The sequence below is a fragment of the Macaca thibetana genome, chromosome 6 (assembly GCF_024542745.1).
Source record: "Macaca thibetana thibetana isolate TM-01 chromosome 6, ASM2454274v1, whole genome shotgun sequence".
Classification (NCBI taxonomy): Eukaryota; Metazoa; Chordata; class Mammalia; order Primates; family Cercopithecidae; genus Macaca; species Macaca thibetana.
Genome location: NC_065583.1, coordinates 35,591,747 through 35,619,032, shown reverse-complemented (window position 1 = coordinate 35,619,032; position 27,286 = coordinate 35,591,747). Strand labels below are relative to the sequence as shown.

The following is a 27,286-nucleotide window of genomic DNA, read 5'->3' as shown; positions in this document are numbered from 1 at the left end:
CACAAATATATCCCCATTGTTTGTTGTTATGAAAGTCTTATTACCAACAGAAGAGACAATTGGAAGGATGGTTGTCTCACATCCATCCCAGATGGTGCAGACACTGATCTTCCTAAAAGCACACTCAACAAACATTTATTGAGTGCTTAGGTATTGTTCTAAAAGGTGGAGATACAAATAAAAGTTATGTTTGTTATAAGGATGGGCCAAAATTAGGGATTCTCCCCTTCTTAATGCAAATGCATATTTTCATTCCTTTTTAGCACAATGAGATAAAAATATCAGGACACCTGAAAACAAAGATTATCTGAAGAGTTTTATTCTCCCTTTATTTCCCATCAAATGCAGTGCTCTGAAGAGTGAGCTGCATTGATTGTCCAAACAGCCTGGGTCCTGAGCTTCTGTGGCTCACCCAGTGATGGGAGAGGACAGCAGAGGGCTTGCTTGCAGGGAAGTGGAACCTCTCCAGGCACCACGAGCTGGGCCCTCGGGGCAGGGATGGTGAGTCTCTGGGGACAGCCAATTAAAACTGTTTAAATCTCATTTGAGACTATGAAGGACAACTTCTGATATCTGCAGAACCACAGAGCCAGCAGGCATGACATCCAGAAGGAGCTTTAAGTGATGGCTTTGGAAACACATGCCCTTTTCACTTGCTGAGATCACTGAGCCTGTCTCAGAAAGGATTCTGGGACCCTGGTGGACTTTGTGGCCACATTCTAATAATCCTGTGAGAAGGAAAAATTGTCCTATGACCAACCAAGGTCTCAGCCTCAGTATGGGGTGTCTTCCCAAGGGTATCCAGTGATAATAATTCAGAAGATGAAGGCAGACACACCAACAAGAAAGTGTCAGGGAGTGTTTCAAGGAACCATGACAGCAATGGAGCCTAGGTTTCCAAGAATGTAAATCCTTCATTTATTGAGGGCACTTAATTACTCAAAAAAGAACAGAGGTCGGGTACAGTGGCTCTTGCCTGTAATCCCAGAACTTTGAGAGGCCAAGGCAGGCAAATCACTTGAGGTCAGGAATTGGAGACCAGCCTGGCCAACATGGTGAAACCCCACCTCTACTAAAAATACTAAAGTTCGCCAGGCGTGGTAGTGCACACCTGTAATCTCAGCTACTCAGGAGGCTGAAGCAAGAGAATTGCTTGAACCTGAGAAGTGGAGGTTGCAGTGAGCCAAGATTATGCCACTGCACTCCAGCCTGGGTGATGAAGTGAGACTCTGTCTCAGAAAAAAAAAAAAAAAAAAAAAGAACAGAGACAACTGCTTTGATAATGGCTGGTGGTGGTAAGCGATTAATTTTTCTCTTTTTTAAAATAAAAATGTTCATTGTTGTCGCTATAATATCCTTGAGACAATTTTAAATTAAGAGACAACAAACACAAGGCAGAAAGTAAACTTTCTGAAGATGCTGAGATGAACTTGACATTGCCAAATTATTTCTGGGCTCACTAAATTCCTTAGAAGGGATTTTTTTTAATTAACTTTTTTTTTTTTACTTTTTTTCATTCTGACTTCAGTTTGCTTCACCAGCCATCTATCTCCCCTGAAGTGAAACCTTAGATTTTTAAAAATTGACAAGTCCTTAGGAAGAAACCTATTAAAGCTCCCCTAAACCGGATGAAGGAATTTAGGACCAGGAAGGTTAAGTAACTTGCCCAGGGTGACATGGTCAGTGAAAGCATAGCAAAGTGGGGACCCGCACCCAGGGACGTCTGAATTCAGATCCCAAGTTCCTAACAGTTATGCTCCAATGTCTCCTGTTTTGGTCTGCTGCTTTCCCTCATCCACCTCTCCCTGTGGGTCCATATTCCTTAGCTCGGAAAATAACCTCCATCACCAATATCTCCACCATAAAAAGCTACTTTATAAGGACGTAGGTCCTTTAGTCCGAATGAGAGGTGAGTGGAGCATGAAAATTTCTAGATGTCCAGAGACTACCCATCTTTGGGATACTCTTGTCTGGGGAATGTGAGGGCAGGAGCCTGGGGTAGGACGGATGGTAGGTTGGAGGCGCAGTCTCCACTGTCTGTGAGTGCAGTGGCCTCATCACGGATCCCCCGGGCCTAGCACGGTGCTTGGTACCTGGCAGATGCTTAGCAAGCATCTTCTGTGAGTAAATGCCTGAGGAGATCTGCAGCAGACTTCAGAGACACTTTGCATACTGAAGTTTTTATGGCCTTTAATGAGGCCCGGTGAGAGGATTTAACCATAATTACTGCCAAACAGTTACTTCTTCAAGCGGACTGTTAGGATGAGGAGGGCAAGGGTTCTAATTAAGACTTCTGTGTACCCTGGCATTTCAAAAAGCCCTAACAGTACCCACCCCATCACACTCTGCTTTGATGCCCAAACCCTGCTTTGAAAGCAGCAGGACCCTTGGTCTCAGGAAAGCATGAGGTAGAAAATAGCAGGGGAGACCAGACGCAGTGGCTCACACCTGTAGTGTCAGCTACTTGAGAGGCTGAGGCAGGAGGATCGCTTGACCTCAGGAGTTTGAGACCAGCCTGGGCAACGTAGTGAGACATTGTCTCTACTTAAAATAAAAACATTTTTTTTAATGACCGGGAGTGGTGGCTCACGCCTGTAATCCCAGCACTTTGGGAGGCCGAGGTGGGTGGATCGCTGGAAGTCAGGAGTTTGAGACCAGCCTGGCCAACATGGCAAATCCCCATCTCTACTAAAACTAAAAAACTAGCTGGGCCTGGTTACACACGCCTGTAATCCCAGCTATTCTGGAGGCTGAGGCACAAGAATTGCTGGAATGTGGCAGGCAGAGGTTGCAGTGAGCCGAGATCACGCCACTGCACTCCAGCCTGGGTGACAGAGTGATACTCTATCTGAAAAAAAAGAAAACGGCAGGGGAGTAGCAGGGCAGGAGACATTCTGTGTCCAACCAAAGGAGAAAGCATATTCGTCTTTGTGGTTTGAAGTGTGGGTTGCGTTTTCTGCTTTTTCCCAAGAAGCCAATGCAGAGCATAGCTATGGGGAAGTGCCAGGGATGGAAGCCTCAGGATCCATGAGAATGGCCAACCTATCATCAGGGAAAAGGAAGAAAGACTCCTAAATGCATGTCCCCCATACTTGGGCTAAGCCACCCCACACTGGGTCTTCCTCAAAGGCAATCTGGACTATGGTGGCTGGCCTTTGTATCCTAGAGAATGAATCTTTCCTTCTTAAATCCAGTTCAACTGAGGAAGTCCTATTGTCTGCTTCTTCTCCCCAGACGTCTGCTTTGTATGTCTCCTATGTCATAATAGTGACAATGGTAACCATTTATTGGGTACCTCATATGAGTCAGACATTATGCAAAGCACTTTGCTTGCATATTCTGATTAAGCCCTCACAAGAACCTCATGAGGTAGCCACTATTCTTGCATCCTTTCATAGATGAGGAAATGAGGCTCAGAGGGATTAAGTCTGAGCCTCCCACAGCCAGCAAGTTACAATGCCAAAACTCAGACCCTCATCAGACAGCCGCAAAAGTCCATTCTGTTAGCCATGGTTGCATAGTGCCTCAAGAAGCTACAAAAATCCTCCTAATTGTGGCTGCCCCCATGGGGTTCCTCTTAAGTAAGGCACTGGGACTCTCGGGTTCTCTAAGGACGAATTGATGACGTATGGGGGTCTGCGTAGGCTGGGGTTTTCCAAGGCTCTATGTAGATACTCCAAGTACCACCTTTTCTCCCCAACAGGGAGGCCACCCAGCAAGTGTTCCCACAGGAACTTCTCTTCAACAAACAGGGCTTGTGGAAAAACATTTTACATCTGGTAAACAACTCTTGGAAATCCTTTAGAATAACATTGCAACCATTTAATAGTATCAGTAATTTAAAATCTTTCTATACAGAAAACTCCAGACCCAGACAGATTTACTGGTGAGTTCTTTCACACTTGCAAGGAGGGGATAATTTAACTATTATACAAATTCTTCCAAAGAATGGAAGAAAACATTTCCCAACTCATTTCATAAGATTAGGACAGCCTTACTTTCAAAACCAGGAAAAGACAACATAAGAAAGGAAAAGTATACTTCTGCTTCACTCAGGAACACAGACGCAAAAATCCTCAAGTATATATTAGCAAACCAAACCCAGAAATGCAGGGAAATGGAATATATCATGATCAAGTTGGGTTTTTCTCCAAGATTGAATGGTTGGTTCAGCATTAGAAAATTAACTGATATAATTTATCACATTAACAGATTAAAGGACAAAAAAATATGACATTTTCAATAGGTACAGAAAATGTTTGATAAAATTTTATGTCCACTCATTATATATTAACACGTCTTAGCAAACTAGGAATAAAAAGAAACTTACTTAATGTGATTAACAGAATCTACTTAAATCTACGGCAAACATCATACTTAATGGTGAAATGTTGAAGGCATTTCCCTTAAGATTAAAAAAAAGAACAGAATGCCCATTTTCATGTTTCTGCTCAGCACTGTCCCAGAGGGCCTGGCCAGCACAGCAAGGCAGGAAAAAGAAGTAAAAGGTTAAGTCTTTGAAAGGAAGAAACATAACTGTCGTTATTTGCAGATGATACTATTGTCTATATAGAGAACTCAAAGGAACCTAGAAAAAATGTAATAGGAATAAACATGAGCTTATCAAGGTTGCTGAATACAAATCAATATAAGAAAGTCAATTGCATCTCTGTACACTAAATAGAGAAAATGATTTTTAAAAAGGTACCATTTACAGGAGCAACAAAATTGTTTAAATCTCTAGGAATAAATATAATAAGACATGCAAGGCCTTTATTGAGAAAATGTATAAAACACTATTGAAAGACATTAACGAGGCTCTAAAATAAATGGAGAATTATGCAATGTTCTTGGATGGGATGACTTAATATTTACAGAGGTTGATTCTCCCCCAAATGTAACCATGAATTCAAATCCCAGTGGGTCTGTTTGCTGTTTGTTTTTATGAAACTCAAAAGGTGATTCTAAGATTCAAAAGGAAGAACAAAAAGCCAAGAGCCAAGACACTTCTAACGAAGAAGATGGAATTTGGTTGGGGTAAAGAATTGGACTTCCCCAATCAGATTTCCGTTTTTATTTCAAAGCTAATTAAGATGGCATGGATTTAGCACAGAGATTCTATGAAACCAATGGAACATGCTGGAGAACCTAGAAGCAGACACAGCATGGAGGCTTGATTTATGACAGAGCAGACTTTGCAGATCAGAAGGGAAGGATGAACTATGGTGCTGGGCTAATTGGGTATCCATGTGGAAAAAGATGAAATTGGATTCCTCCCTTGTCAAAAATCAATTCCAGGTGGATTAAAGACTTAAATGTGAAAGGCAAAACTATAAAACTTTTAGAAGACAGTATAGAAGTTTATCCGTATGACCTTGGGAGGAAAAAAACTTGTTGAAGACTGTTTAAAAACGTGAACCATAGGGAATATATTGTGAGTTTGACTATATGAAAAATCAGAACTTCAGTTCATCAAAAGACACCACGGAGTAAAAATATAAGCTACAAAGAATTCATATCCAATACATTAGAACTCCACAATTTAATACAAAAATAATAAATAACCCCATGGAGGAGTGGGAGACAAAGGACATGAACAGGCATTTCGTATAACAAGAATGGTCCATAAATATTAAAAAAAAAAAAAAAAGAAAGCTCCTGGTACTCAGAGAAATTAATTTAAAACCACAATGAGATAGCATTTTCCACCCACCCAATCAGCAGGTATTAGAAAGCCAGGCCTTACCACATGCTGGTGAGACTGTGGGGTAACAGTAATTGTCATTCACTGCTGGTGGAAGTGTAAATTGTTACAGCCACATTGGGAAACAGTGTTAATGCCCAATAAAACTGAACAGGCTCCCACCCTACGGCCCATCAATTCCACTCCTAGATGTATATCCTGGGAGAAATTCTTGCACACGTGCACAGGGGACATGTACAAAAATGTTCATAGTAACATCACTCACAACAGCCCCAAACCAAAAATTGCCCAAATGACACATAAATGGCGGTATAGTCACAGAATGAAATATAAGAATCAGCAGTGAAAATTAGCCATAAATATATGCAAAAACTTCCCATTAAGCAAAAGATGCGAGTCACAGAATACACACATTGTGAGTCCATTCATACAATGTTCACAGATAGACAAAACTAAACAGCATACTGTTTAGGGATATATGCCAAGGTGGTAACAACATAGAAAAGCCTTGGAATGATTAACACAAACTTCAGCATTGTAGTTACCTCTGGGATAACTTGGGAGAGAGACTTGATTATGGGGGAATATGCAGAGGGCTTCTAAGCACAATATTCAACTTCTGTTTTTTTGTATTTCTTAATTCGGGTAGTATGTATGCAGGTATCTGTTTTGTGGGTGGTATGTATGCAGGTATCTGTTGTATTATTATTCTTTAAATGATACACAAAATATATACACTTATCTGTATGCATAATATATTTATAATCTTACATTTTAATAACAAAGGGAAGTTACAGTCAGACCAGAAGTGGGAAGTGGGAAGTAACAGGGTAGCAGGGTGGCCAGGAGAGGCACAAGGTCACGGGTGTGGCCTGCTCAAAGAACTAAGAAAAGACCCCACTGAAGTGGGGGGGAAGGGAATGGAGAAAGGTGAGGCTGGAGAGCAAAATGGGAGCAGATCACAGAGGATCTTCCAAATTTTGCTGACTCCTTGGGAAGTGTAAATTCAGTAGTCTTCACAGCGTTATGCAATATAGCCCCTGCAGACCTAGCCGTGTACTTCGGGAAAAAAAAGCATTTTTGAGATGAACCTAAAGGGACCTGCTGACAGCTCATAAATGAGTTCTCTGTCTCAGACAGTGTTTTTACTCTCAGGACAAATAAATAGCTCTGGGTGGCTGCTCCTTGCTCATCAAGAACAGGGAAGGTTGCAGGTGGGGCTGGCCCTGAGACAGCCGTAGATGGTGAAGGGCTGATAGCCGCCTGGCAACTGGAGCTCTGACTCCCTCAGCTCTGCCCTGCCAGGGAAAGGAAAAGAAAAACAAGCACAGACAGCTTCATATTCCACCTGCCTGCAGACCTATTTTGTATGACTAGGGACACCTGACAGGAACGGTGGTCATCCTCTCCACCAACATAAACACATATGCCTCCTCTATATGACCCCTTCAGCCACACTGAGATCTGGAAATGTTAACCTTCGCTCTACAGAAAGGACTCTGAGCCTAGGGTCCTTGCTTCTGGTATCAAGCTGTCCACCCATTTGGCCACCGCCTGAAAATTGTGAAATCTTTTTATCTCAGTTTCCCCATCTATAAAAATGGGGATAATGACCATGGGGCCCATGTATAAATTAGCACTGGAGTCAGAGCATGTGAGGGTGAAGCAGCCCTTGGAGGTCCAGGCAAGCCTCTCCTGCTAGCTCCCAGAGCATCCCGATCTTCCCCGACCCCAACATGCGCAGGCTTACACAGCATAGTCATAGGTGTCACTGAGTATGAGTACGTTACACGTACGTTACAGGAGCTTCCTGGCATACACTGTGAGCTCCACATGAGAATGGAGCCCTGTGTGTCTGGCTTATTGCAGTAATCCCAGTGCCTAGCACAGTGCCTAGGACGCAAGAAGGTCCACACACAGCAATTACCAAATGTGGCTCTTAACTTGTTTTGAGTCTGTAGAGGGGAACAAGCTTTTAACTTTATAAAGTCAGATGGTCAGCTCCAGATTGTCCCTAGTGGTGGGTACAGAAACCACCAATACCTAATTTTCTCTCTCTGAAATGCAGCCCTAGGCCAGGCGCAGTGGCTCACGCTTGTAATCCCAGCACTTTGGGAGGCCAAGGGCATATCGCTTGAGCCCAGGAGTTGGAGACCAGCCTGGGCAACATGGTAGAACCCCATTTCTACAAAAAACACAAAAAACTATCTGGGCATGGTGTTGCACATCTGTAGTCCCAGCCACTCAGGAGGCTGAGAGGGGCGGATCGATTGAGCTTGGGAGGTTGAGGCTGCAGTGAGCCGTGATTGCACCATGGCACTGTCGCCTGGGTGACAAAGCAAGACTCTGTCTCTAAAAAATAAAAAATAAAATAAAATGTAGCCCTTCTCTCAACCCTGAGTGAACACTGTAGGTTCAAGGCCCTTGTTAGTTTTGGGGAATACCAGGTGTAGTACCATTACCAGCTCTAGAGTAGTTCACACTCCGCTGGGGAAGACAGTCACCCCGTAGCCGCCAAGTTACCAAAAGGCAAAGCCCTGGAGGAAATAGCCGAGAGCCACAGCACGGAATGGAGAAAAACAGACTTACATTTGGAAAGGTGGGGAGGTTTTCTGCTAGAAGAGAGGAGCAAGGTTGCTACACACACTCCTCCTCCCCATACCCACCACATTCTTGGGTCCTGCTTTCAGTCCAAGAACTTGCCAGGCTGTCCCATAAGAGGTACCGCACCCACTCTGTCCCCACCCTACGCAGTAACTAATCTCTTTGCAGATCAAAATAAGTAGTATCTATTGAGCACTTACAGTGTGTCAAATCCTGTGCTAAATAATTTACATGGATTATTTTACTTAAACCTCATAACAACTCTAAAAGAGAAATACCATCATTGCCCCATTTTATAGATTTTGAAGAAATGGAGGATCCACAGAATTCAACCACTTGTCCAAGATCACAGGTCCTGGTAGATGGTAGAGCCACTGGCCTGAGTCCTAAGTTAGACCTCCTCCCTGGACTCCTAAGAGGTAGCTGCATTTTCTATACCTGGGTGGCTGATGGTGAAGGCAGCAGGACCAGCAGGGCAGAGCATTGCCAGCAACTCTGTGCCAGGAGGCTTCATACCCTCTTACTCCCTCACTTAGCACCTGAAGACCTGGAAATTCCCAGAAGCCATATAGCTGTGGATTCTGCTGTGGTTGATAAAGACTTATTTTAAATGAGTCATTTCCTTCAAAAGGGAGGGAAAAAATGTGTTTAGATTTCAGCAAGAATGCGGTTCCCCACCACACCCACACACCCATACTTACCCTGATCTTGCTCAGGACTCGGAACCCTGTGCCAGGGAGCGTCAGTTGGTGGAGAACCTCCCACCCAGCCTCAAAAACCCCTTGTGGCATGGGCACCTGAGGTCACACTTGACCCCAGGGAAACGAACCAGGGCCAGGCCCATTCACTCAGAAAGGCTGGGCCTCCTTCTTCGATCCCAGTGACAGGAGCAGACTTGCCTCCTCAGAAGCTAGCCATCTGTCTGGTTGTCTTCACTTACCGGGTGGGGCCTTCCTTTCTGTCTTGTTCTGCCTGTCTTCTTTCCCACCCAGTTTCTCTCTTCTCTGCCTATGTCTATCTTGTTCTCTTTTCCTGTTTCTCCAGTCATTCATTCGTTCATTTTTCCTTTGCCTTATTGATTGAGCCTCTGATCCATAGGTTCCTGTTCTTGGTTTCTCTCCTATTCAGGTGGCCCCTTACCATGAGGGTTACTTGCTAGCTGCCTTCTATGAAGCTAAGTGATTCTCGTCCCCTTCCTGACTAATTCCAGACCTGGAGCTGACTCAAGCTAAGGTTACTCGGATGTTTCCTGTGGCCTTAACTAGATAATGTATTCACGTTTTTTAACAGCTTTATTGAGGTTTAATTATATACAATAACATTTAAGCATTTTGAGTATACAGTTCAATAATTTTTGGTAAACGCATACAGCATGTAATCACCACCAACATCAAGATAGCAGACATTTGCATCATCTTAAAAAGCTCTCCTGTGCCCCTTTGCTATCAGTCCTCTCTCCCCACCCTGGCTCCTGTCAACCCTTAATCTGTTTTCTGTCACTATAGTTATGGCTTCTTTTTAAAAATATTTACATAATTGGCATTATATAGTATATAGTCTTCAGCATCCTGCATCTTTGACTTAGGGCGATGTTAAGATTCATCCTGCTGTTTCATGCATCACTAAGGAGTACACCGCTGTGGTTATACCACAATTTGCCAGGTGATTCACCAGTTGATGGGCATTTGGGGTGTTTCTAGTTTTTCATTAAAATGAATGAAGTTGTTCTGAACATTCATGTACAGGTCCTTGTATGGACATATGTTTTCATTGCTCTTAAGTAAATATTTGTGAGTACAATTGCTGAGTGGTATGGAAAGTGTATAATTAACTTTATAAAAAATGGCCAATCTGTTTTCCAACATGGCCTGTTCAAACTGTTTTTATCTCCCTCTTTTCTCCTTCCTTCCTCGCTCTGTCCCTCTGGAGCTACCGTTCTCCCACAGTATCTCTGTTCTAGTTTTACCCTATTCTATTCTCAGGGTTTTCCACTATCTCCCCCTCATCCCTCTTCTTCATTGTCTCCTTCCTCCTCCTTCTCATGTCATCCTTTCTCTTCGCCTCCAGGACACTTTAAAACCTGAGAAACTAACATCCTTTCTCATTCCCTATTAGAAATAACTCCATCACAAGCCCACAGATTACTCTCCTGGCCAGGCTCACTATTCCAAATGGGGGAAACATGCCCTCTCCAGATAAAGGCCCAGAGAAGTAAAAAGACAGACCCTAGTGTAATGGAAGATGGCTTCGCATTCTGGCATCTTCCCCCTCCCTAAAGGATTAATGGTGTTTGTGGATAGCAGTTCCTTTACTCAAACATAATATTGGAAATCCAAGAGTGTTAAGTGAAGTCCATCCCGTTTAATCAGTGCTTCGACAGTTTCCACAAACATAAGCCCTGTAGGGGTTTACCTTCCCCAGTCATAGGCAAGGAGCAGCATAGCCCAAAGCCAGCTCCTTGTCATATCTGTTTGAAGGAACTGGTGTAACAATATCTGATTACAAACTCAGAACATTTTATGTAGTGCTAAGAGTACCTCAGGAGGGTGATTGTGGAATGGTTTCGTTCTTCTTAATTCTTTATTATTGAGATATAATTCACCTACCATACAATTCACCCATTTAAGGTATACAACTCAGTGGTTTTTAGTATATTCACAGATGTATAGCCATTACCATTACAATTTTAGGATATTCTGTCACTTCAGAAAGAAACCTTGTGCCCTTTAGCTATCACCTCATATTCACCATCATCCCTACCCTTGGAAATGATCATCTATTTTCTATCTCTGTAGATTGACTTATTCTGGACATTTCATCTACATGGAATCAAATAATATGTGGTCTTTTGTGTCTGGCTTCTTTCACTTAGTATAATGTTTTCAAGGTTCATTCATGTTCTCTTATGTATCGATACTTCATTCTTCTTTATGGCTGAATAATATTTCATTGTATGGTTATACCATATTTTCTTTATCCACTCATCAATGAGTAGACATTTGAGTTGTTTCCCTCTTTGGGTTATTATGAATAATGCTGCTGAAACATTTGCCTATAAGTTTTTGTATGGACACATGTTTTCATTTCTTTTGGGCATATTCTAGAAATGGATTTACTGGGTCATATGGTAATCCTATGTTTAATCATATCAGGAATTGCCAGACTGTTCTGCAAAGATGCTGTACCATTTTACATTCCAACCAGCAATGTATGAGGGTTTCCATTTTTATACCTCCTCACCAACACTTACTATTTGACTAAAGTGGTTTTTTGATCCTATAACTTGATCTTTGGACTATCACAAATACATACATGACGACCACATATACATTTACACAATCATTGATACAGACACATGTATAAAATTACATGGTGGGCATACCTGTACACACCTCTAGAGTTCACGTGCATAGACACAGAATCTCATACAGATATTTACAATCCATAAGGCAATTGTGTCTGCAATCTCACGCAGCACATGCAGCATACACACATCAATCCATAGACCACATGTGTGAACAAAACCAGATTTGCAATGGCCCAATGCCATCACACATGTATACTGAACTGACACGGGCTTTGAGCAAACATATACATTTGCTCAAAACAAAGGGACATATGTATTTAATAATGCACTCACACCTGCATAAACACAAATACACAAACAATAGTTATACCTACAACAGCATAGTCCTAAAAAGGCACACACAGTGTAGCCATCATAGATGACTGAAAAGACTGAATGTATTTACTCTGGATGGCATGGAGAAGGTTTCATTATCCTTGGTGTACTAGGTAGGAAGACCTTTTAATTCATTCCTTTACTCATCCCTTTGTTCTTTAAGCTACAATTACATATTGAGCATGCAGAAATACAATGATGAACCAGACTGACATCGTCCCTGCCCTCATGGAATTTAAAGTCTAGCAAGGAAACACTCATAAACTGTGATATGTGCTCAGAAGAAAGTAAGCAAGGCAATATGTTTGCCAAAGCCCTAGGATAGTAGGCAGTTTCCAGGAACATTTTTTTTTTTTTTTTTGAGAGAGCATCTCATTCTTTCACCCAGGTTGGAGTGCAGTGGCACAATCATGGCTCACTGTAGCTTTCACCTCCCAGGCTCCAGCGAACCTCCCATCTCAGCCTCCTGAGTAGCTGGAATGACAGGCACCTGTCATCACAACCAGCTAATTTTTTTTTAAAGAGATGGGGTCTCACTATATTTCCCAGGCTGGTCTAGAACTCCTGGGTTCAAGCAATCCTCCCATCTCAGCCTCCCAAAGTGCTAGGTTTATAAGCATGAGCTACTGAGCCCAGCCTTCCAGGAGCTTTTATCGTTTTATCATTATTGTTTCCTCTTTTATCCTGGAAAAGTGAAAGGGATTCAAATTCAACTTCTACAACTCATTGGCTAGGCGTGTGTGTGTGTGTGTGTGTGTGTGTGTGTGTAATTCTAGCAATAGTCGATAATGAGTATGGACTCAGAACTTGGACTGCCTGATTTTAGATTTTCTTTGTTTCATACTAATTGTGTAACCTTTCTTTCTCTTTTTGTCTCAGTTTCTCATCCAAATATGGGGATTACAACAGTTCCTTTAATAAGGATTAACTTAGCTGATACTTATAAAGCATTTCAAACTGCCTTGCAAGCGCTCAGTTCTGAATCAATATTCTCCACTGTTTCATTTTCCAAGAGCAGGTTTTCATAGAGGGAGATGGGTGGGGTAGGAAGAGGGACAGGAGGAGGAGCCTGCTAGTGCCCTGTGGACTGTAAATTGGACGGCTTTTCATCTTCCACCCTATCTGAGCAGTCTTTTGGAATGCGGTCCTGGCATGCCACCCCAGCAGGCCATAAACCAGCTCCTCCCCACCTCCCTGTGCCCACAGCCACAAACCATAGAGAGGACACACAATGGGTGGCACCGGGCATGGCTGTTGGTTTTCAGCTGTGTCAGGTCTTTCTGTGTAGCTGCTGTGTTTGCTGTGGGCCTGGGTTGTGGCATTCACTGGTTCTGCTTGGCTGTCTTTTCTGTCTGTGCAGGTCAGCACTTATCACCCCGCACCTGTCTCTCCAGGACACTGCACAGCCATGGTCGGTCTGCCGGGCTCCCAGCAACACCTCTCAGCAAACATGTGAGTAAAAGGCTCATCCCTTCACCCCAGTCTGGCACAAAAGGGTCATCTTTACCATGTGCAGTGGTGATCTAGCATCACCATTCCCAAACCGTCCCATCCAGAGAGACAATAGGTCACCTTCCTTTACCACTTCCAAGTGAAATAATGGTGAAAAACAGAAATTAAGGCCAGGCACAGTGGCTCACACCTGTAATCCCAGCACTTCAGTAGGCTGAGGCAGGAGGATTGCTTGAACCCAGGAGTTCCAGACCTGCCTGAGCAACATAGTGAGACCCCATCTCTACAAAGACACTGAAAAATTAGCCAGAAATGGTTGTGCACATGTTTTCCTCGCTACTTAGAAGGCTGAGGCAGGAGGATGACTGGAGCCCAGGAGTTTGAGGCTTCAGTGAGCTACGATCATCCCACTGCACTCCAGCCTGGGCCACAGAGTGAGACCCTGTCTCAAAAAACAAAAAAAAAAAAGAACACAAATTAGCAAACCACATCACTCTTAGCTCGTTATTTCACAAAAGTAGAAAGAGACTGGAAGATTATATACCACAACATCACTGGGAGATTGGTATTGAGCAATTTCTATTGTCTTGCTTTAGATTCAAAATGTTGGGTCATAAATAGATGTTGTTTTAGTAATCAGCAAAAACTAAATATAGCATTTTAGAAAGAAAAAACAAAAAAAAAACCTTGTAGAGAACACTCCCCCATTCCCTTTGATAAAATGCTCCAGTGTCTCATAGTCCTTGGAGTCTGGAAGGGCTTCCTGATGTCTGAGATGCCTGGGGGCCATATACTGGTGACCCCTGAATCTGGCAAACCAATGGATTATTTCCTGAACGCCTTGGATCAGGTAGCTATTCTCACCTCCACAGCCTCAGCTGTCCTGATTGCCTTTACCCCTCTGACTCATACCTGGATATTACCTGCCTGATTCCTGTATGGGCTTCAGGGAGCAAAGTCTCTGCTCTAAGTTGAGAACTTTCTGCCATGACACAGGCCAATTTCACAGTCCCACCACGCAGCCAGGATTCCCCTGGGTGCCAAACACAAAACTTACCTCCTGCCTCCCACTTCCCAGCATCTACTTCCCCGCCTACATTAAGTTGGCTCCTCAGGCCACTCCCAGGAGTCAAACACGTCCCTGCTTTCTGGATCAGAGAGGCTTCTATGCTGACCTCTTACTCCCCTGAGCCTTGCTGGCTGCCACCATTTCCTTGGGGACCCAGCAAGCACTAGTGCAAAAGCATCCTAGGTAGAGCAGCACCTTCTAGGTTTGAGGCTCGTCTCTGACATGAATTCCTGTCGCAAACTCCTTTCCTTGTTGGAGGCCTGTTTCCCCATGGTTAAAGTGCCGAGACTGGCCTAAATTAGTGATTTGCTGCTGTGCACTGTATGGAGGATGATGGGGAGATGAAGGCAGGGACCTGGCCTCCTCCACCACTATTTCAACAAAGGTGCTCCATGTTTATCTGCCTTACATGTCCAGGTTTCTGTGTTAAGAAGGTTCTTTGTTGTTTTTGTTTTTGTTTGGGGGGGCGGTGTTTGTTTGTTTTGTTTTTTGAGACAGAGTCTCACTCTGTCACCCAGGCTGGAGTGCAGTGGCTCGATCTCGGCTCACTGCAGCCACCGCCTCCTGGGTTCAAGTGATTCTCCTACCTCAGCCTCCCGAGTAGCTGGGACCACAGGCACGTGCCACCATGCCCAGCTAATTGTTTGTATTTTTAGTAGAGATGGTATTTCGCCATGTTAGCCAGGCTGGTCTCGAACTCGTGCCCTCAGGTGATCCACCTGCCTCAGCCTCCCAAAGTGCTGGGATTACAGGCGAGAGCCACTGCACCCGCTCGGCCAAGAAGTTTCTTATTGCTAACCACCGGGCAGTCTCCCTCCACCATTCCCCCGCTCCATGCCCCCCATCAGGCACATCTTCCTTCCTCACCAGTTTTCTGTGTCTTCCCAGGTTTGTAGCCCTGCACTCCTACTCAGCCCATGGACCCGATGAGCTGGACCTGCAAAAGGGAGAAGGTGTCAGGGTCCTGGGGAAGTGCCAGGACGGCTGGCTCAGGGGCGTCTCCTTGGTCACCGGGCGAGTTGGCATCTTCCCGAACAATTACGTCATCCCCATTTTCAGGTGCGTCACCTCCAATCTCAGACTTTGGAAGCTCAGGCCACCCTAGGCCAGGGGCCATCGGTGGGTTGAACTGGTGGAGGACCCAATGCTCTTTCAGCAAACAGGCCAAGAAAGTGCTTTTTGCTCTCTAACCCGCCTATCTCTTTTAAACAAAATAGCAAAACTAGTTATCTTTTTTGTAGCCCTTCACAGCTTACAAGCACTTTTGTATCTCTTAGCTCACTGGCTGTGCCCAAGAATCCTGTAAGGTAGATATTATGTTCCAGATGAAAATGGTGTGCAGAGTTAAGCAACTTGCTCAAGAACTGGATGTCAGGTTTTCTTCTGCACAAATCCCAGGAACCCCACTTCACATCCTCTATCCCAATGCTCCATCTAGTGGCGTGATGGGAAAATGTGGTCAGATGACTTCCCCAGAGCACCTTGGGAAACTTCTCAGGCTGCTAGAGTGACCCCTAATCAGAGTTTCCATGAACTCAGACCCCGACCTCTTCCTCCACACCCAAGATGAAATGCTAGTCACGCTGCAGGGCCTCCTCCCTCACAGCTTTTCCCGATCTTTTACATTGTGTGGCACACTATTCATGTCATTGACCCCCTCTTTGTCTTGCCACCTCATACCACTGCCACAAATGCACTCAGACCCCAAAACTATCCATGACTCCTCCTGCCTCCACCCCACATCAGCCCAAGCAAACCCTGTCTCAAGGCAGTGAGGCTACCACCACACATCAAGTACTGTCTTTATGACATACCAGAGGGTCACAATCACAGGGAAAGGGCCCCATTGTACTCTGTGGGGGTCAGACCTAGTCATATGCCCACTTTTGGGGACCTTCATTTAGGTGAGGCGCTGCGTCCGGAGGAGGGCAGCAATAATGGTGAGGAGACAGCAAACTACATCATGGGAGAAACCGATAAAGAAACTGGGATTATTTAACCTGTAGAAGACAAGGGGCAGAGGGATCGTAAGATACTGTGTAAATAGGGCAGTAAATTTGTTCTGAGAGGGGGCAGTGGAGTGGACCAGTGTATGCAACTGGTCTTGTTCAGTAAACTAAGATGTTCAAGAACATCTTGGTTCAATAAAAGGCAGCATTTTCTAGTGCATAGATTTTTCCAACCAGGCTAGCTGGTGAGATGGTGGACTCTCTTTTTAGAAAGAGTGCAGGCAAAGTTGGCCTGAGTCCTCATAGATCTAAGGTTGTATAAAAAGATTTCTTCATGTGGCAGAAAGTGGGATGAAAGATCATAGCTATTCCTTTCAAAGGAAAGTTCTTGAAATTGGTTACAAAGTTGTAAAATACCTAAGGGCAAACTGAGGTCTACAATTGATGCTTTAATTCATTTATTTGGCAAATATTGAGTGCTAACTACATGGCAGGAACTTTTCCAGGCACTGGAGAAATACCAGTAAACAAAATATACAAAATTCCTGCTTACAGGAGCTTACATTGTAGTGGGAGAGATGAATATTTTTAAAGCTAAGATATTTAAGTAATCTATATGATGTGTTAATTATACTGGCTAACAAAAAAATTAGGAAAGGATGATAGGATTTTTGGGGGTGGTTACAATTTTACATAGGTTGGCCAGGGATGGCTTTGCTGAGAAGTAAGAAGGAAGGCAGGAACCAAACCATGTGGATCTCTGAGGGAAATGTCCAGGCTAAAGAAACAGCAAGTACAAACAAAGGTCCTGTAGTAGGCTGGGCGCAGTGGCTCACGCCGTTAATCCTAACACTTTGAGAGGCGGAGGTGGGTGGATCACCTGAGGTCAGGAGTTTCAGACCAGCCTGGCCAACATGGCAAAACCTCGTCTCTACTAAAAATACAAAAATTAGCCGGACGTGATGGTGGATGCCTGTAATCCCAGCTACTGGGGAGGCTGGGGCAAGAGAATTGCTTGAACCGGGAGGACACAGGTTACATGAAGCCAACAGGATTGGATTAGAGCAAGCAAGGGGGAGATTAGAAAGGAGGCCAGACTGGTAATGGGGTAGCCAGGTCATAAAGAATTTCCTAGGTCATAATGAGGGGTTTGGCTTTAAGCCTGTTGCTGGGTTTTGAGCAGAAGAGTGACATAATCTTAGTTGCATTTAACCAGAATCCCTCTATTTGCTGGGTTGAGAATAAACTATACAAAGGAAAAGGTGGAAGCAGAAAAACTAGCTAAGAAGATACCATAATCCTGGGGAGAGGTGATGGTGAATTGAACCAAGGTGTTAGCTGTTGAGGTAGGGAGAAGTGGTTAGATTCTGAATATACCTTAGACAACAGGGTTTTCAAACAGATAAAATGTCAGGTGTGAAAGAATAGAGGATCCAAGGTGAGACCATGTTGTTTTCCCTGAGTGACTGGAAGATGGAGTTGCCTTTAAATGAGATAGCAACTGCTCCATAAAAGGAGCGTGTTTAGGGGTATGGAGGGAAGTAAAAGCTTAGTTCACAGCAGACTAAGCCTGAGATGCCTCTTAATAATCCAAGTAAAGATGTTGGTAAGCAGCTGAATGTATGAGTTTAGCATTTAAGAGAGAACTCCAGCCTTGAGATGCTATTTAAAGCCCTGAAACGAGATGAGATCATCATGGTGGGATGAGTTGTATCCAGAGAGTGACAACAAGCCAGAAGATGAAATCTTCAATGAGTGAGAGGAGAAACTTGGAGAGTAAATGCTGACTGCAGGAAGGTGGAGTGGTGGGTAGTCGAGCCTAATAATATGAGTCAAAGTTGGGAAGTATTGAGGAGGGTGGGAAATGCCCTAGAACTGACAGTGAGGAGCAAGGAGGATGCCTACCCTAATTTATGAAAGGTTTTTTCCATGGCTTTAACATGAATTCCCCAGGGCCCATCCCTACGACTAGGGCGTTTGCTTATCCATCAGGCCTTAGTCCCAAATACTGGTTACACCATCAAAGACTCAATAGAATAAGAGTGACCATATGCTTAATCATCCAAATTAGGACACTTTTGGGCAGGTATCAACTGAGACTCTCCTGGGAAAATCGAGCCATGTGGTCATCCTAAGTAGAGTGTGTATAGAATTTCATCCCAGTGTATTTCAAAGCTCCAGTTTTCATTTCTCTCCTTGGCCGAGGTCGGTCTACTGTGTTCTTGGGCAAGTCATGAGCATCTCTACTCACCCCTTGTGAGATGCCTACGTGTCAGGCAATGGATGGAGTTTCAGCACAATAGGTTGCCATTGAGTTCTCCCCTCACTCCCAGTTCAAGGAAATCTGAACATATGCAAATATTGAGGTGCTGCTAACACTGAGGCATGGTTTTGTTTATGGGGAACCAACATCCTGAAGAAGAACAAGTGCATATAGAGGATATGCTCCTGAGGGTTCTTAGGTGGCAGAGGATCAATGCTTTCAATGTGTTTATACTGTTTCCTTGATGATCCCTCTGATGCAAAAAAAAAAAAAAAGCTCCCATCCCCACTAATCTCCAACATGAATGATATATACCCAGTCTGTCTATCTGCGTGCAGTTAACCCTTGTTCTTAACCACCCTTTCCTTGGTGGGAAGTTTACTTCTTCCCATGTCTCAGGGATGAATAATACCGTCCTTTGTCAGCTGAGTTTCTGCTACTATTAGCAAGTTTTGTGTAAGAACTGAGTGGATTGGGCTACATGTGCAAGGCCCCTTTCTGCTCTTTGATTCTCTGTGTTTGGGTCCTTTTCCCCCTAGCCTTTGTCTTCTGTTTGTAGTGATGGCTTTTCACTGCCATCCAGCCCCCTTGGTATATACTGCAGCCTTTTATAAAATAGCCAGGGCCCAAAGATGTGAGCATTTGAGCCTATGTTCTTATTAACATCATCCCCTAATGAACTGAGCCAGCCAGAATTTGGGGATAAACTAGAGATTATAATTGACCAGAATGCTAGGATTTCAATTTAAGAGTCAGCAAGTGAGCCTTTCAGCTACCAGGAGAGGAAAAGTCTGTTGTGCTATTCTGTGGTCCAGCCCTCTGTGCTAGATGATGACACCAACCTGTCCAGCTGTTATTGACCACAGCTAAATCTCCGCCACCATGTTGCCTCTTCCCAGATCCTCAGGTTATACAGAACATTTGTCAAGTTTTCATCTGTCCAGCATCTAAATCCCTCTTTAATAGCAGCAACATCCCTTTGGGTCTCCCCTATTGTGTGTAGTCTTGGTGGGAGGCAGAGGTTTCCTTTGTTTTCAGAGGCTGAAGAAATGCAATCCTCCTCCTCCCCAACTCATCACCACAGCTAAGGGTCAGGCTCAGCCAATATGACACTCCCTCTTGGGACTTGGAAACTTGAACAAGGGAGGAAAAGATGTGGGTAAAGTTAAAGACCATTCATAGTGAAAGCACCAGCCACAGCACATGATTGGACTCTTCCTGCTGCTGAGCTCCCTGTAGCCTTCTTGGATCTTGTTTCCAAGTCCTCTACTCTTCTTCCTGTCCTCCTAATAAATTCCCTTCTGCCCAATTAGCCAGGGTCTTCCTTTTTCTTGCATCTTTCACAGACATATATGCCTACCTGGTGCCTTATGGGTGGAGAAAAGTGACAAATGGACCACCACTCATTTGCCTTTAACTCTACACAGAGCTATACAAAAATTGTCAAGGTCCAACTGTTCTCCTTACTGGGAGGCTGCTGCCAGTGGTGAACACAGCACAGCTGCTGTTTGTGATGCCCTTTTTGAATATTGGGCCAGCTCTTAAGGGCTAACATCCCAGTTAGAGAAAAGGATGTAGGGACGTGCACAGTGGAGCAAATCAGAGGCAACATCCACTCTTCCCACCTAAGCCCAGAATGTCTTTCAGTCCCTCCATCTGGAAAACAAAGATCATAATGTCTGCAGGTCTGGGGGTGTCACGAGGATTAAAAATGATAGCAGAGTGTTTTGACATTGGAAGAAAGTACTAGATAAGTGCTGAGCTTTCTGCCAAAAGACATAGAGGCACTCAGTGTTGGATGGGGGACTTGGGATTTAGGAGTTCCTGGAATCCAGCTCAGTGTTGAGCTTAGAAAAATGAGGTCACACGTTGGTCTATAAACAGTCATTCATAAAAGGGACTGATGGAATAAGGCTGGTGTGGGCCTAATTAGCTGTATTCTGCCCTTGCTGCTGCTGCTGCTGCTGCTGCTACCACTGGGAAAATTTTGGAACTTGTCTTTCCTATTTCCAATCCACTTTGCAGCATCCAACACCTTGAGGCCTCTGTTCAAAATAGGCAGATCAGCTGCACTCTGCCATGGAAGCCAATGCTGGGGATTTCTCCCCACTGCCCAGGCCTTGTCCCCAGAATATAGCCTGACCTGTCTCTAATGAATGGCCCTACTTGTTTTCACTGACTGCACCACCATGGGGACCAGACAGGTTGGGTAGACAGCTATGGGTAGAAGTCCCCTTGCTGTGAGCATCAGTTCCTAGAGCATTTGGTTGAATATACTTCTTGGGCAGCATTGACCACAAACAATGCCTTACTTATCATTATACAATACTGGCTTGTTGTTAAACTACATATTACTTTGTCGATCAAAAGAAGTAGAGACAAAGAGAGAGAGGAGAAATGAGGGTAAATGACCTAAAGGAAAACTTGGAGGCATTGGTAAGAAGGAAACCACTTGGCATCTCTGTGCTGGGGTCTGAGTTGAGTTGGTTATTCCCAGGAAATTAGCAGAGGTTACTTAATCAACAGGGTGACAAGGTGATTAAAGGACTGCTCAATAGGAAATGTGATGTTGGGAATGGGTTGGTAAAAGGGCAAGAAAGGCATGTAAAATGACAGTCACTCCCCATGGAGTTCAGGGAGCTGCAGGCTGGAAACAGTGGATAAGGGGTTGTTGTTTCATAAAATTTTAATGCAATTCTTGAAAATCATAGCCCAAGGCTGAAGAATTAAAGTCTTATGGAGGCATATGTAGGGCCTACTGGCTGCTTTAGTTCATTTATTTCAGGCAGAATAAAGGACTTTTCCTGCCTTTATGATGAATGTTCCAACTAGCCAGGAGGTGGTGTAGCTCACTGGTAAGAACAGAGAGCCAGCCTAGACCTGGGTTCAAGTAGTTGCTTGGGCAACCAACTGTAAGTCTTTGTGTTTTTTATTGATAAAATAGTGGCACTAAGAGTACCTACCTTAAAAGACTATTGTAAAGAACCCATGAGAAAATATGGGCAAAGCACTTGGCCAATACCTGGCATACAGTAAGCCCTCTATATGTGTTATCCAAAATGACGTATCAGTGCTGAAAGCAGCATGGCAGCCATATAACAAATGTTTATTGATCCACAGTATATGCAGAACACAGAGATATAAGTCATATGAAATCTCTGCCTTCAAAGACTTTGGAATTTGTGAAAGTCACTGACTCCACGAGAAATTGCCACCGTAAAACGAAATAAACACGTACAGGATCTTATGTTCTGAGCTTAAGGGCTAAAGGGATGTGGGGTGAGGAATGATCAGAACTGGAGTGAAAAAGGATGAAATTCAAGTCTTCTAACTCCACCAAGGCCTTGATATGAGCCCCCTTCCTTCCCTCAGCACACCCTCACAGTTATCTGGGTGTAGGGAGGTGGGGCCAACCTTAGTTAAGCCTGTAGTTGACAAAACGGGTGTGTATGGGTGGGAAGAAGGTGAGAAGTAGCCACATTTGGTATGTGGTTGGGAGCTGATAGGTTTTTAAATAGGACTCTTGACTGAACATTTTCTTTCTCTATTTCTTCTCTTAAAAAAAAAAATGTCCAAAACCAGAAAGACCTCTAGTTTTCCAGACTCCCGGAGCCCTGGTCTTTACGCCACATGGACGTTATCCACCTCCTCTGTGTCCTCCCAAGGCAGCATTTCAGAAGGTGATCCCCGGCAAAGCCGTCCATTCAAATCCGTCTTTGTGCCCACTGCCATAGTCAACCCCGTGAAGAGCACAGCCGGCCCTGGGACTTTAGGACAAGGGTCTCTTCGGAAAGGGCGGAGCAGCATGAGAAAGAGTAAGTGGTGGCAGAGAGGTACGTGCCTAGAGCTAAGTGATGGGGGGATCTGACCCCGGGGTACACAGGATGCTTTTTGCAAAAACAGGATCTTGGCTTTAAACTAAGCCCCTGCAAAGGGTATTGTACAATTCCCAAATGATGCGTTTTATTGAATGAAGTCATACTAACTCAAGGTCATGGCCCTAGGTTACTTCATACATGCTTGTTGAATGACTGGGGTGATGGCAGCCCTGAGTGCCAACACATAATTAGAACATGGCCAACGTGGACACTGGCTCTTATTTAGAGTGATGAAAGCATTTGCTGGGTCAGTGCTTCTCAAACTGTACCGCAGGGAATGCCTCAGAGGGTGTCACAACAGAAACAGAAGGATGGGGTGGGTGGGCAGGGTATGGGAGTGGGAAATGAGGATTAAGGAGGCAGTGATCAGAGCCCCTGATTCCCACTATGTTATTTAAGTAATGAATGCATAGAACTTTTTTAAAAAGGTTTACAGTATACAAACTGGACAAAAGCAAATCTCTCTCATATCCTTAACCCTGAGTCCCAAGTTCTCTTCCTTAGATAGATAGGAAACACACATACCTGTTAACAATATTCACTGCATTATTCTGCACCTTGCTTTATTTTTACCATCATAACATCCACGTTGCACACATGGCAATACATACCGATTCTCAAGAACCATGCTTTTGTCTCTTCACATAGTGAACTTCTCCATAAGATTTCCTTTTCAGGCGTTGTAAAAAGTGTTTGAAACCCAGTTCTTCTACAAAACATCAAGACTTTATTTTCTTATACTTCTGTAGAAGAAGACAAGCCAAGCCCAGTAAATATGATTTGTTCTGTGTTCCCTGAATTAAACTAAGCTCTGCAATCTCTCTTGTGATCTTAACAGATGAATTAACATGAAAACGCAGTATGATTGGTCAAGGCAGAAGAGTAACGTGTGGGACAATATGCCCCTTTTTAAGCAAAGATCTCCCCTTAAAAAGAAAGCACATATCTTAGCTTCACTGTCCAGTGCCTTCATCTGACAGCCTGTTTGACCACCAGTCTCACAATTCTGGGCACTTCATTCCACTCAACCATGCCTCCCTCCATCACCTTCCTGTACCTCCCTCCACCTCTCCCCACAACACACACACACAATAAGTAATCCCACCACAACAGCCTTGGGAAAATGACTAACTTCTTCCGCCTTCAGTTCACTCTTCTGTAAATGGGAAATAAAAATTCATCAGGGTTAACTTAATAAAACAACCCATACATGGCTGAAAGCACAGTGCCTGGCACATAGTAATCTGTCAGAAAACTTTAGTTTTTTATAATATTTTTTATTACTATCATTGCTACTACAATCAAGATCATCTTTGGTCCATCCAGAGCACAAACTCACTTAAGGTTGAAATGTTCATACACAGCTGAATGTGTGTGGCTCGCACCTGCAATCCTAGCACTTCAGGAGGCTGAGGTGGGAAAATCACTTGAGCTCAGGAGTTCAAGACCAGCCTGGGCAGTATAGTGAGACCTCATCTCTAAAAATATTAAAAGAACAAGCCAAGTATGGTGGCACATGCCTGTGGTCTCAGCTACTTTTGGGGCTGAGGCGGAAGGATGGCTTGAGCCAGGGAGGTTGAGACTGCAGTGAGCTACAATCTCCTACTGCACTCCAGTCTGGGCTGTTAGTATCTATATATATTTGATTTAAAAAAAGAAGAAATGTTCACACTCAGTCTAGACCACTTAGGTATGCAGAGTTGCATCCTGAAAGCAATTGTTCACACTTTCCTTAACATACTGCCTCTCCACCTTTGCAAAATCTTGATTGGCATGGAGCCTTGACTGCTTGCATTGTATGCACATGTCATAAGAAAGCATTAAATCTCTTGGAAATTAGGAATTGACAAGATAAATAGATAAGGCATAAAGCCAATTTTTCACACATTTACAAGAGCCTGAGGACATGTCTGCCTGGTGCTGCTTTGACTTCCCAGGTCCCAGAGGCTTTCTCTTTCTCTCTTTTCCCAAGGTGAGGCTGGCAAGCTCTCAGTCTCTCCAGAGCAAAGAGAAATGGCAGGAGAACTGACCGCGTGAAACTCACAGGGCGTCAGTGGAGAAATAAATGTCTAAATGGAAAGGTCACACTTGTGTAAATGGTGACTGGCTTGCTTGCAGCAGCTAAGGACACCGACTGTGTTTAGCAAGTGTCCTGCTTTTCATGTACACCACTGGCTTGATAAGAAGTCGCAATGCCAACGTGGCCTTGGCTCAGACCCTCTGTGTTGGACACAAATGACTTTGATTCAAACTCGAGTCCGTGGAGTGTCGCAAAGGACTAACAACTCTGGCTGGGACAAAACCTACAGCTCTCTAAATGCTGTGGAACCCTTATGGAGAAATGGCCCATTGTGTTTCTCAGGGGTGTCTCCTCCACCTCCCCACAGAATGCAATGAACTCCCGATTCCCCAGGTCACCTTCAGGACATATGTCCAAGGGACGGGGATCTCCTGCCTTCCAGAGAATTTGAGGGGAAGAAATGACCTTTTCCTGAGATAGGACCATCTCAATTTTAAAAAAAAAGAGAGAGAGAGAGAGAGAGAGAGAGAAGAAGAAGAATGAGCTCAGGAAGGGACAAAACCAAGCTCTTGGACCTTGCATTTTTAGGATATGCGATCCTTTAGCCAAAAATAATAAGAGCTAACAAACATGTGGCATTTATCATGTTCCAGGCACTATCTTAACACTTTGCACACCTGATAGAATGTAGTTCTCACAGCAGCCCAATGATGTACTGTTATTATCTCCAGCTTACAAATGAGAGAACGAAGGTACAGAGAGGTGACGGGACTTAACTCATCCCAGGCTTTCCAGGAGGAGGTCCGATTCCAGATGCTCTGTCGTGAGACATTGCAAAGCCCATCCTCACAGCACTAACTGTGGAATAACCTTTCCAAATTTGCCTATATCTGCTGTTGTGCTTGCCTAACAATCACAGTTATTTCCACTCACCCTTTCTCCCTGCAGCCCCCGACAAAAAGCAACCCCCACCCATCATATGCCTAAAGCTTCTGTTAGGATTTTCACAGCAAGTCACTGGGCAGAGTTTTCCTCTCTCCTCCTCTTTCTCCTTTTCCTCTTTCTCATTCTTCTTGGTTGCCTCTCCTTTGTGTTTCTCAATTTCTTCTATCTCCTGTCTCTGATTCTGTCATTTGTTTCCTATTTGGTCTGCCTGCCTGTGTCTGCTTCACATGGGGGTGTGTGTGTGTGTGTGTGTGTGTGTGTGTGTGTGTGTGTGTGTGTGTCACAAGGCACATGGAAGCAATATACCTTCTGACAGCTCCCCTACACACACACACACACACACACACACACACACACACACCCCATTCAGCCGGAGAGCTATTTGCTGCCAGCATCAGCAAACAGCACTAAAAAAAGAATAAAGTCACCTTTGAAAGACCCCGAGAGAAAGCGAGTGCAGTCAGATGAGGAAAGCACTTGTCTATTCTGGGATATCAGGATGCACTGCTTACCCAGCCCCATCCAACCTACTGCCAGCCGCCCCTGCTGCTGATTTTTCTGTCCTATAATTCCCCAGATGGATCCCTGCAGAGACCCATCCAGTCCGGGATCCCCACTCTCGTGGTAGGCTCCCTCAGACGCAGCCCCACCATGGTTGTTCGGCCTCAGCAGTTCCAATTCTACCAGCCACAGGGGGTCCCCTCCTCCCCCTCGACCATGGTGGTGGACATGGGGTCCAAGCCTGCCCTCACGGGGGAGCCCGCCCTCACGTGCATCAGCAGGGGCAGCGAGGCCCGGATCCACTCGGCAGCCAGCTCCCTCATCATGGAAGACAAGGAAATCCCCATCAAGAGTGAGCCTCTGCCAAAACCACCTGCATCTGCCCCACCATCCATCCTGGTGAAACCAGAAAACTCAAGAAATGGCATAGAAAAGGTAGGATCAGAGTGACATTGGGGGCCCGACTCTTTCAATCGCCTACTACACATAGTGTCTCAGCTCTGAGATTTTAGTGTTGGTGAACAAGGAACCAAAATTGTAACCTTGAAAGAATCCTCACGCACAACACTCCTCCCCTCCAACTCCCCACCGAGCCATGTCCAACATCCCCACGTCACCCACGCCCTCCCTACATGTGTTACTGATTCGCCTTTCTGTTTCCTGAATATTTTGTACATCTTTTGAGGCCCAAAAGTGGCTGGGAAAAAAAGCATGACTTTGGCATTAGACGAATCTTGTTTTGAATTCCAGCTCTGCTGCTTGCTAGCTGGGTGACTTTGGTCAAAATACTTCACCCTTCTGAGACACTTACTTTGCATAATCTGTAAAATGGAGGTAGAAAGAGTAATGGCCACACAGTATTGGAGTGGAGATTAAATGAGATATGTAAAGTGCTTACATAGGGTTTGACACATAATTATGCATTGTATAAAAGAGGCAACTGAGACACAGGATAATGTAAGTGACATCGAAGTGACACTGAATGATAATGACTGCAACTACCTTATTGTGACCTCCGTGGCAGAGGTCAGATCTGTTAACTTCTAGTTCAGGACATTTCCCACTAGAAGACATAAGAGTTTTTGTAAAAAGCTTATGTTCTCAATAATATCCATGAAGCAGGAGGGATGGTGGCAAGAGAAGGCAGTAAGAAAGTTAAGTGATGCTTATTGCTGTCTTTTAATTTATGGAACATCACCATCATCATCACATCATCGCC

General features: G+C 44.3%; 2 protein-coding genes across 3 annotated transcripts in view; one reads left to right on the top strand and one right to left on the bottom strand.

Annotated features, from left to right (window-relative positions):
• The window catches only part of PRELID2 (PRELI domain containing 2), a 1,077,378-nt gene that overhangs the window by 276,208 nt on the left and 773,884 nt on the right, over positions 1–27,286 (bottom strand). The window lies entirely within an intron of this gene.
• SH3RF2 (SH3 domain containing ring finger 2) overlaps positions 1–27,286 on the top strand; it is a 132,663-nt gene that overhangs the window by 103,622 nt on the left and 1,755 nt on the right. The window contains exons 6-9 of one of the 2 annotated variants that reach the window (XM_050794002.1): positions 13,351–13,442; positions 15,400–15,570; positions 22,306–22,556; positions 26,144–26,502. In XM_050794002.1, coding sequence (XP_050649959.1) covers positions 13,351–13,442; positions 15,400–15,570; positions 22,306–22,556; positions 26,144–26,502 — 873 coding nt within the window. The remainder of the gene's footprint in view (positions 1–13,350; positions 13,443–15,399; positions 15,571–22,305; positions 22,557–26,143; positions 26,503–27,286) is intronic. The other variant, XM_050794003.1, reaches the window with a different exon arrangement.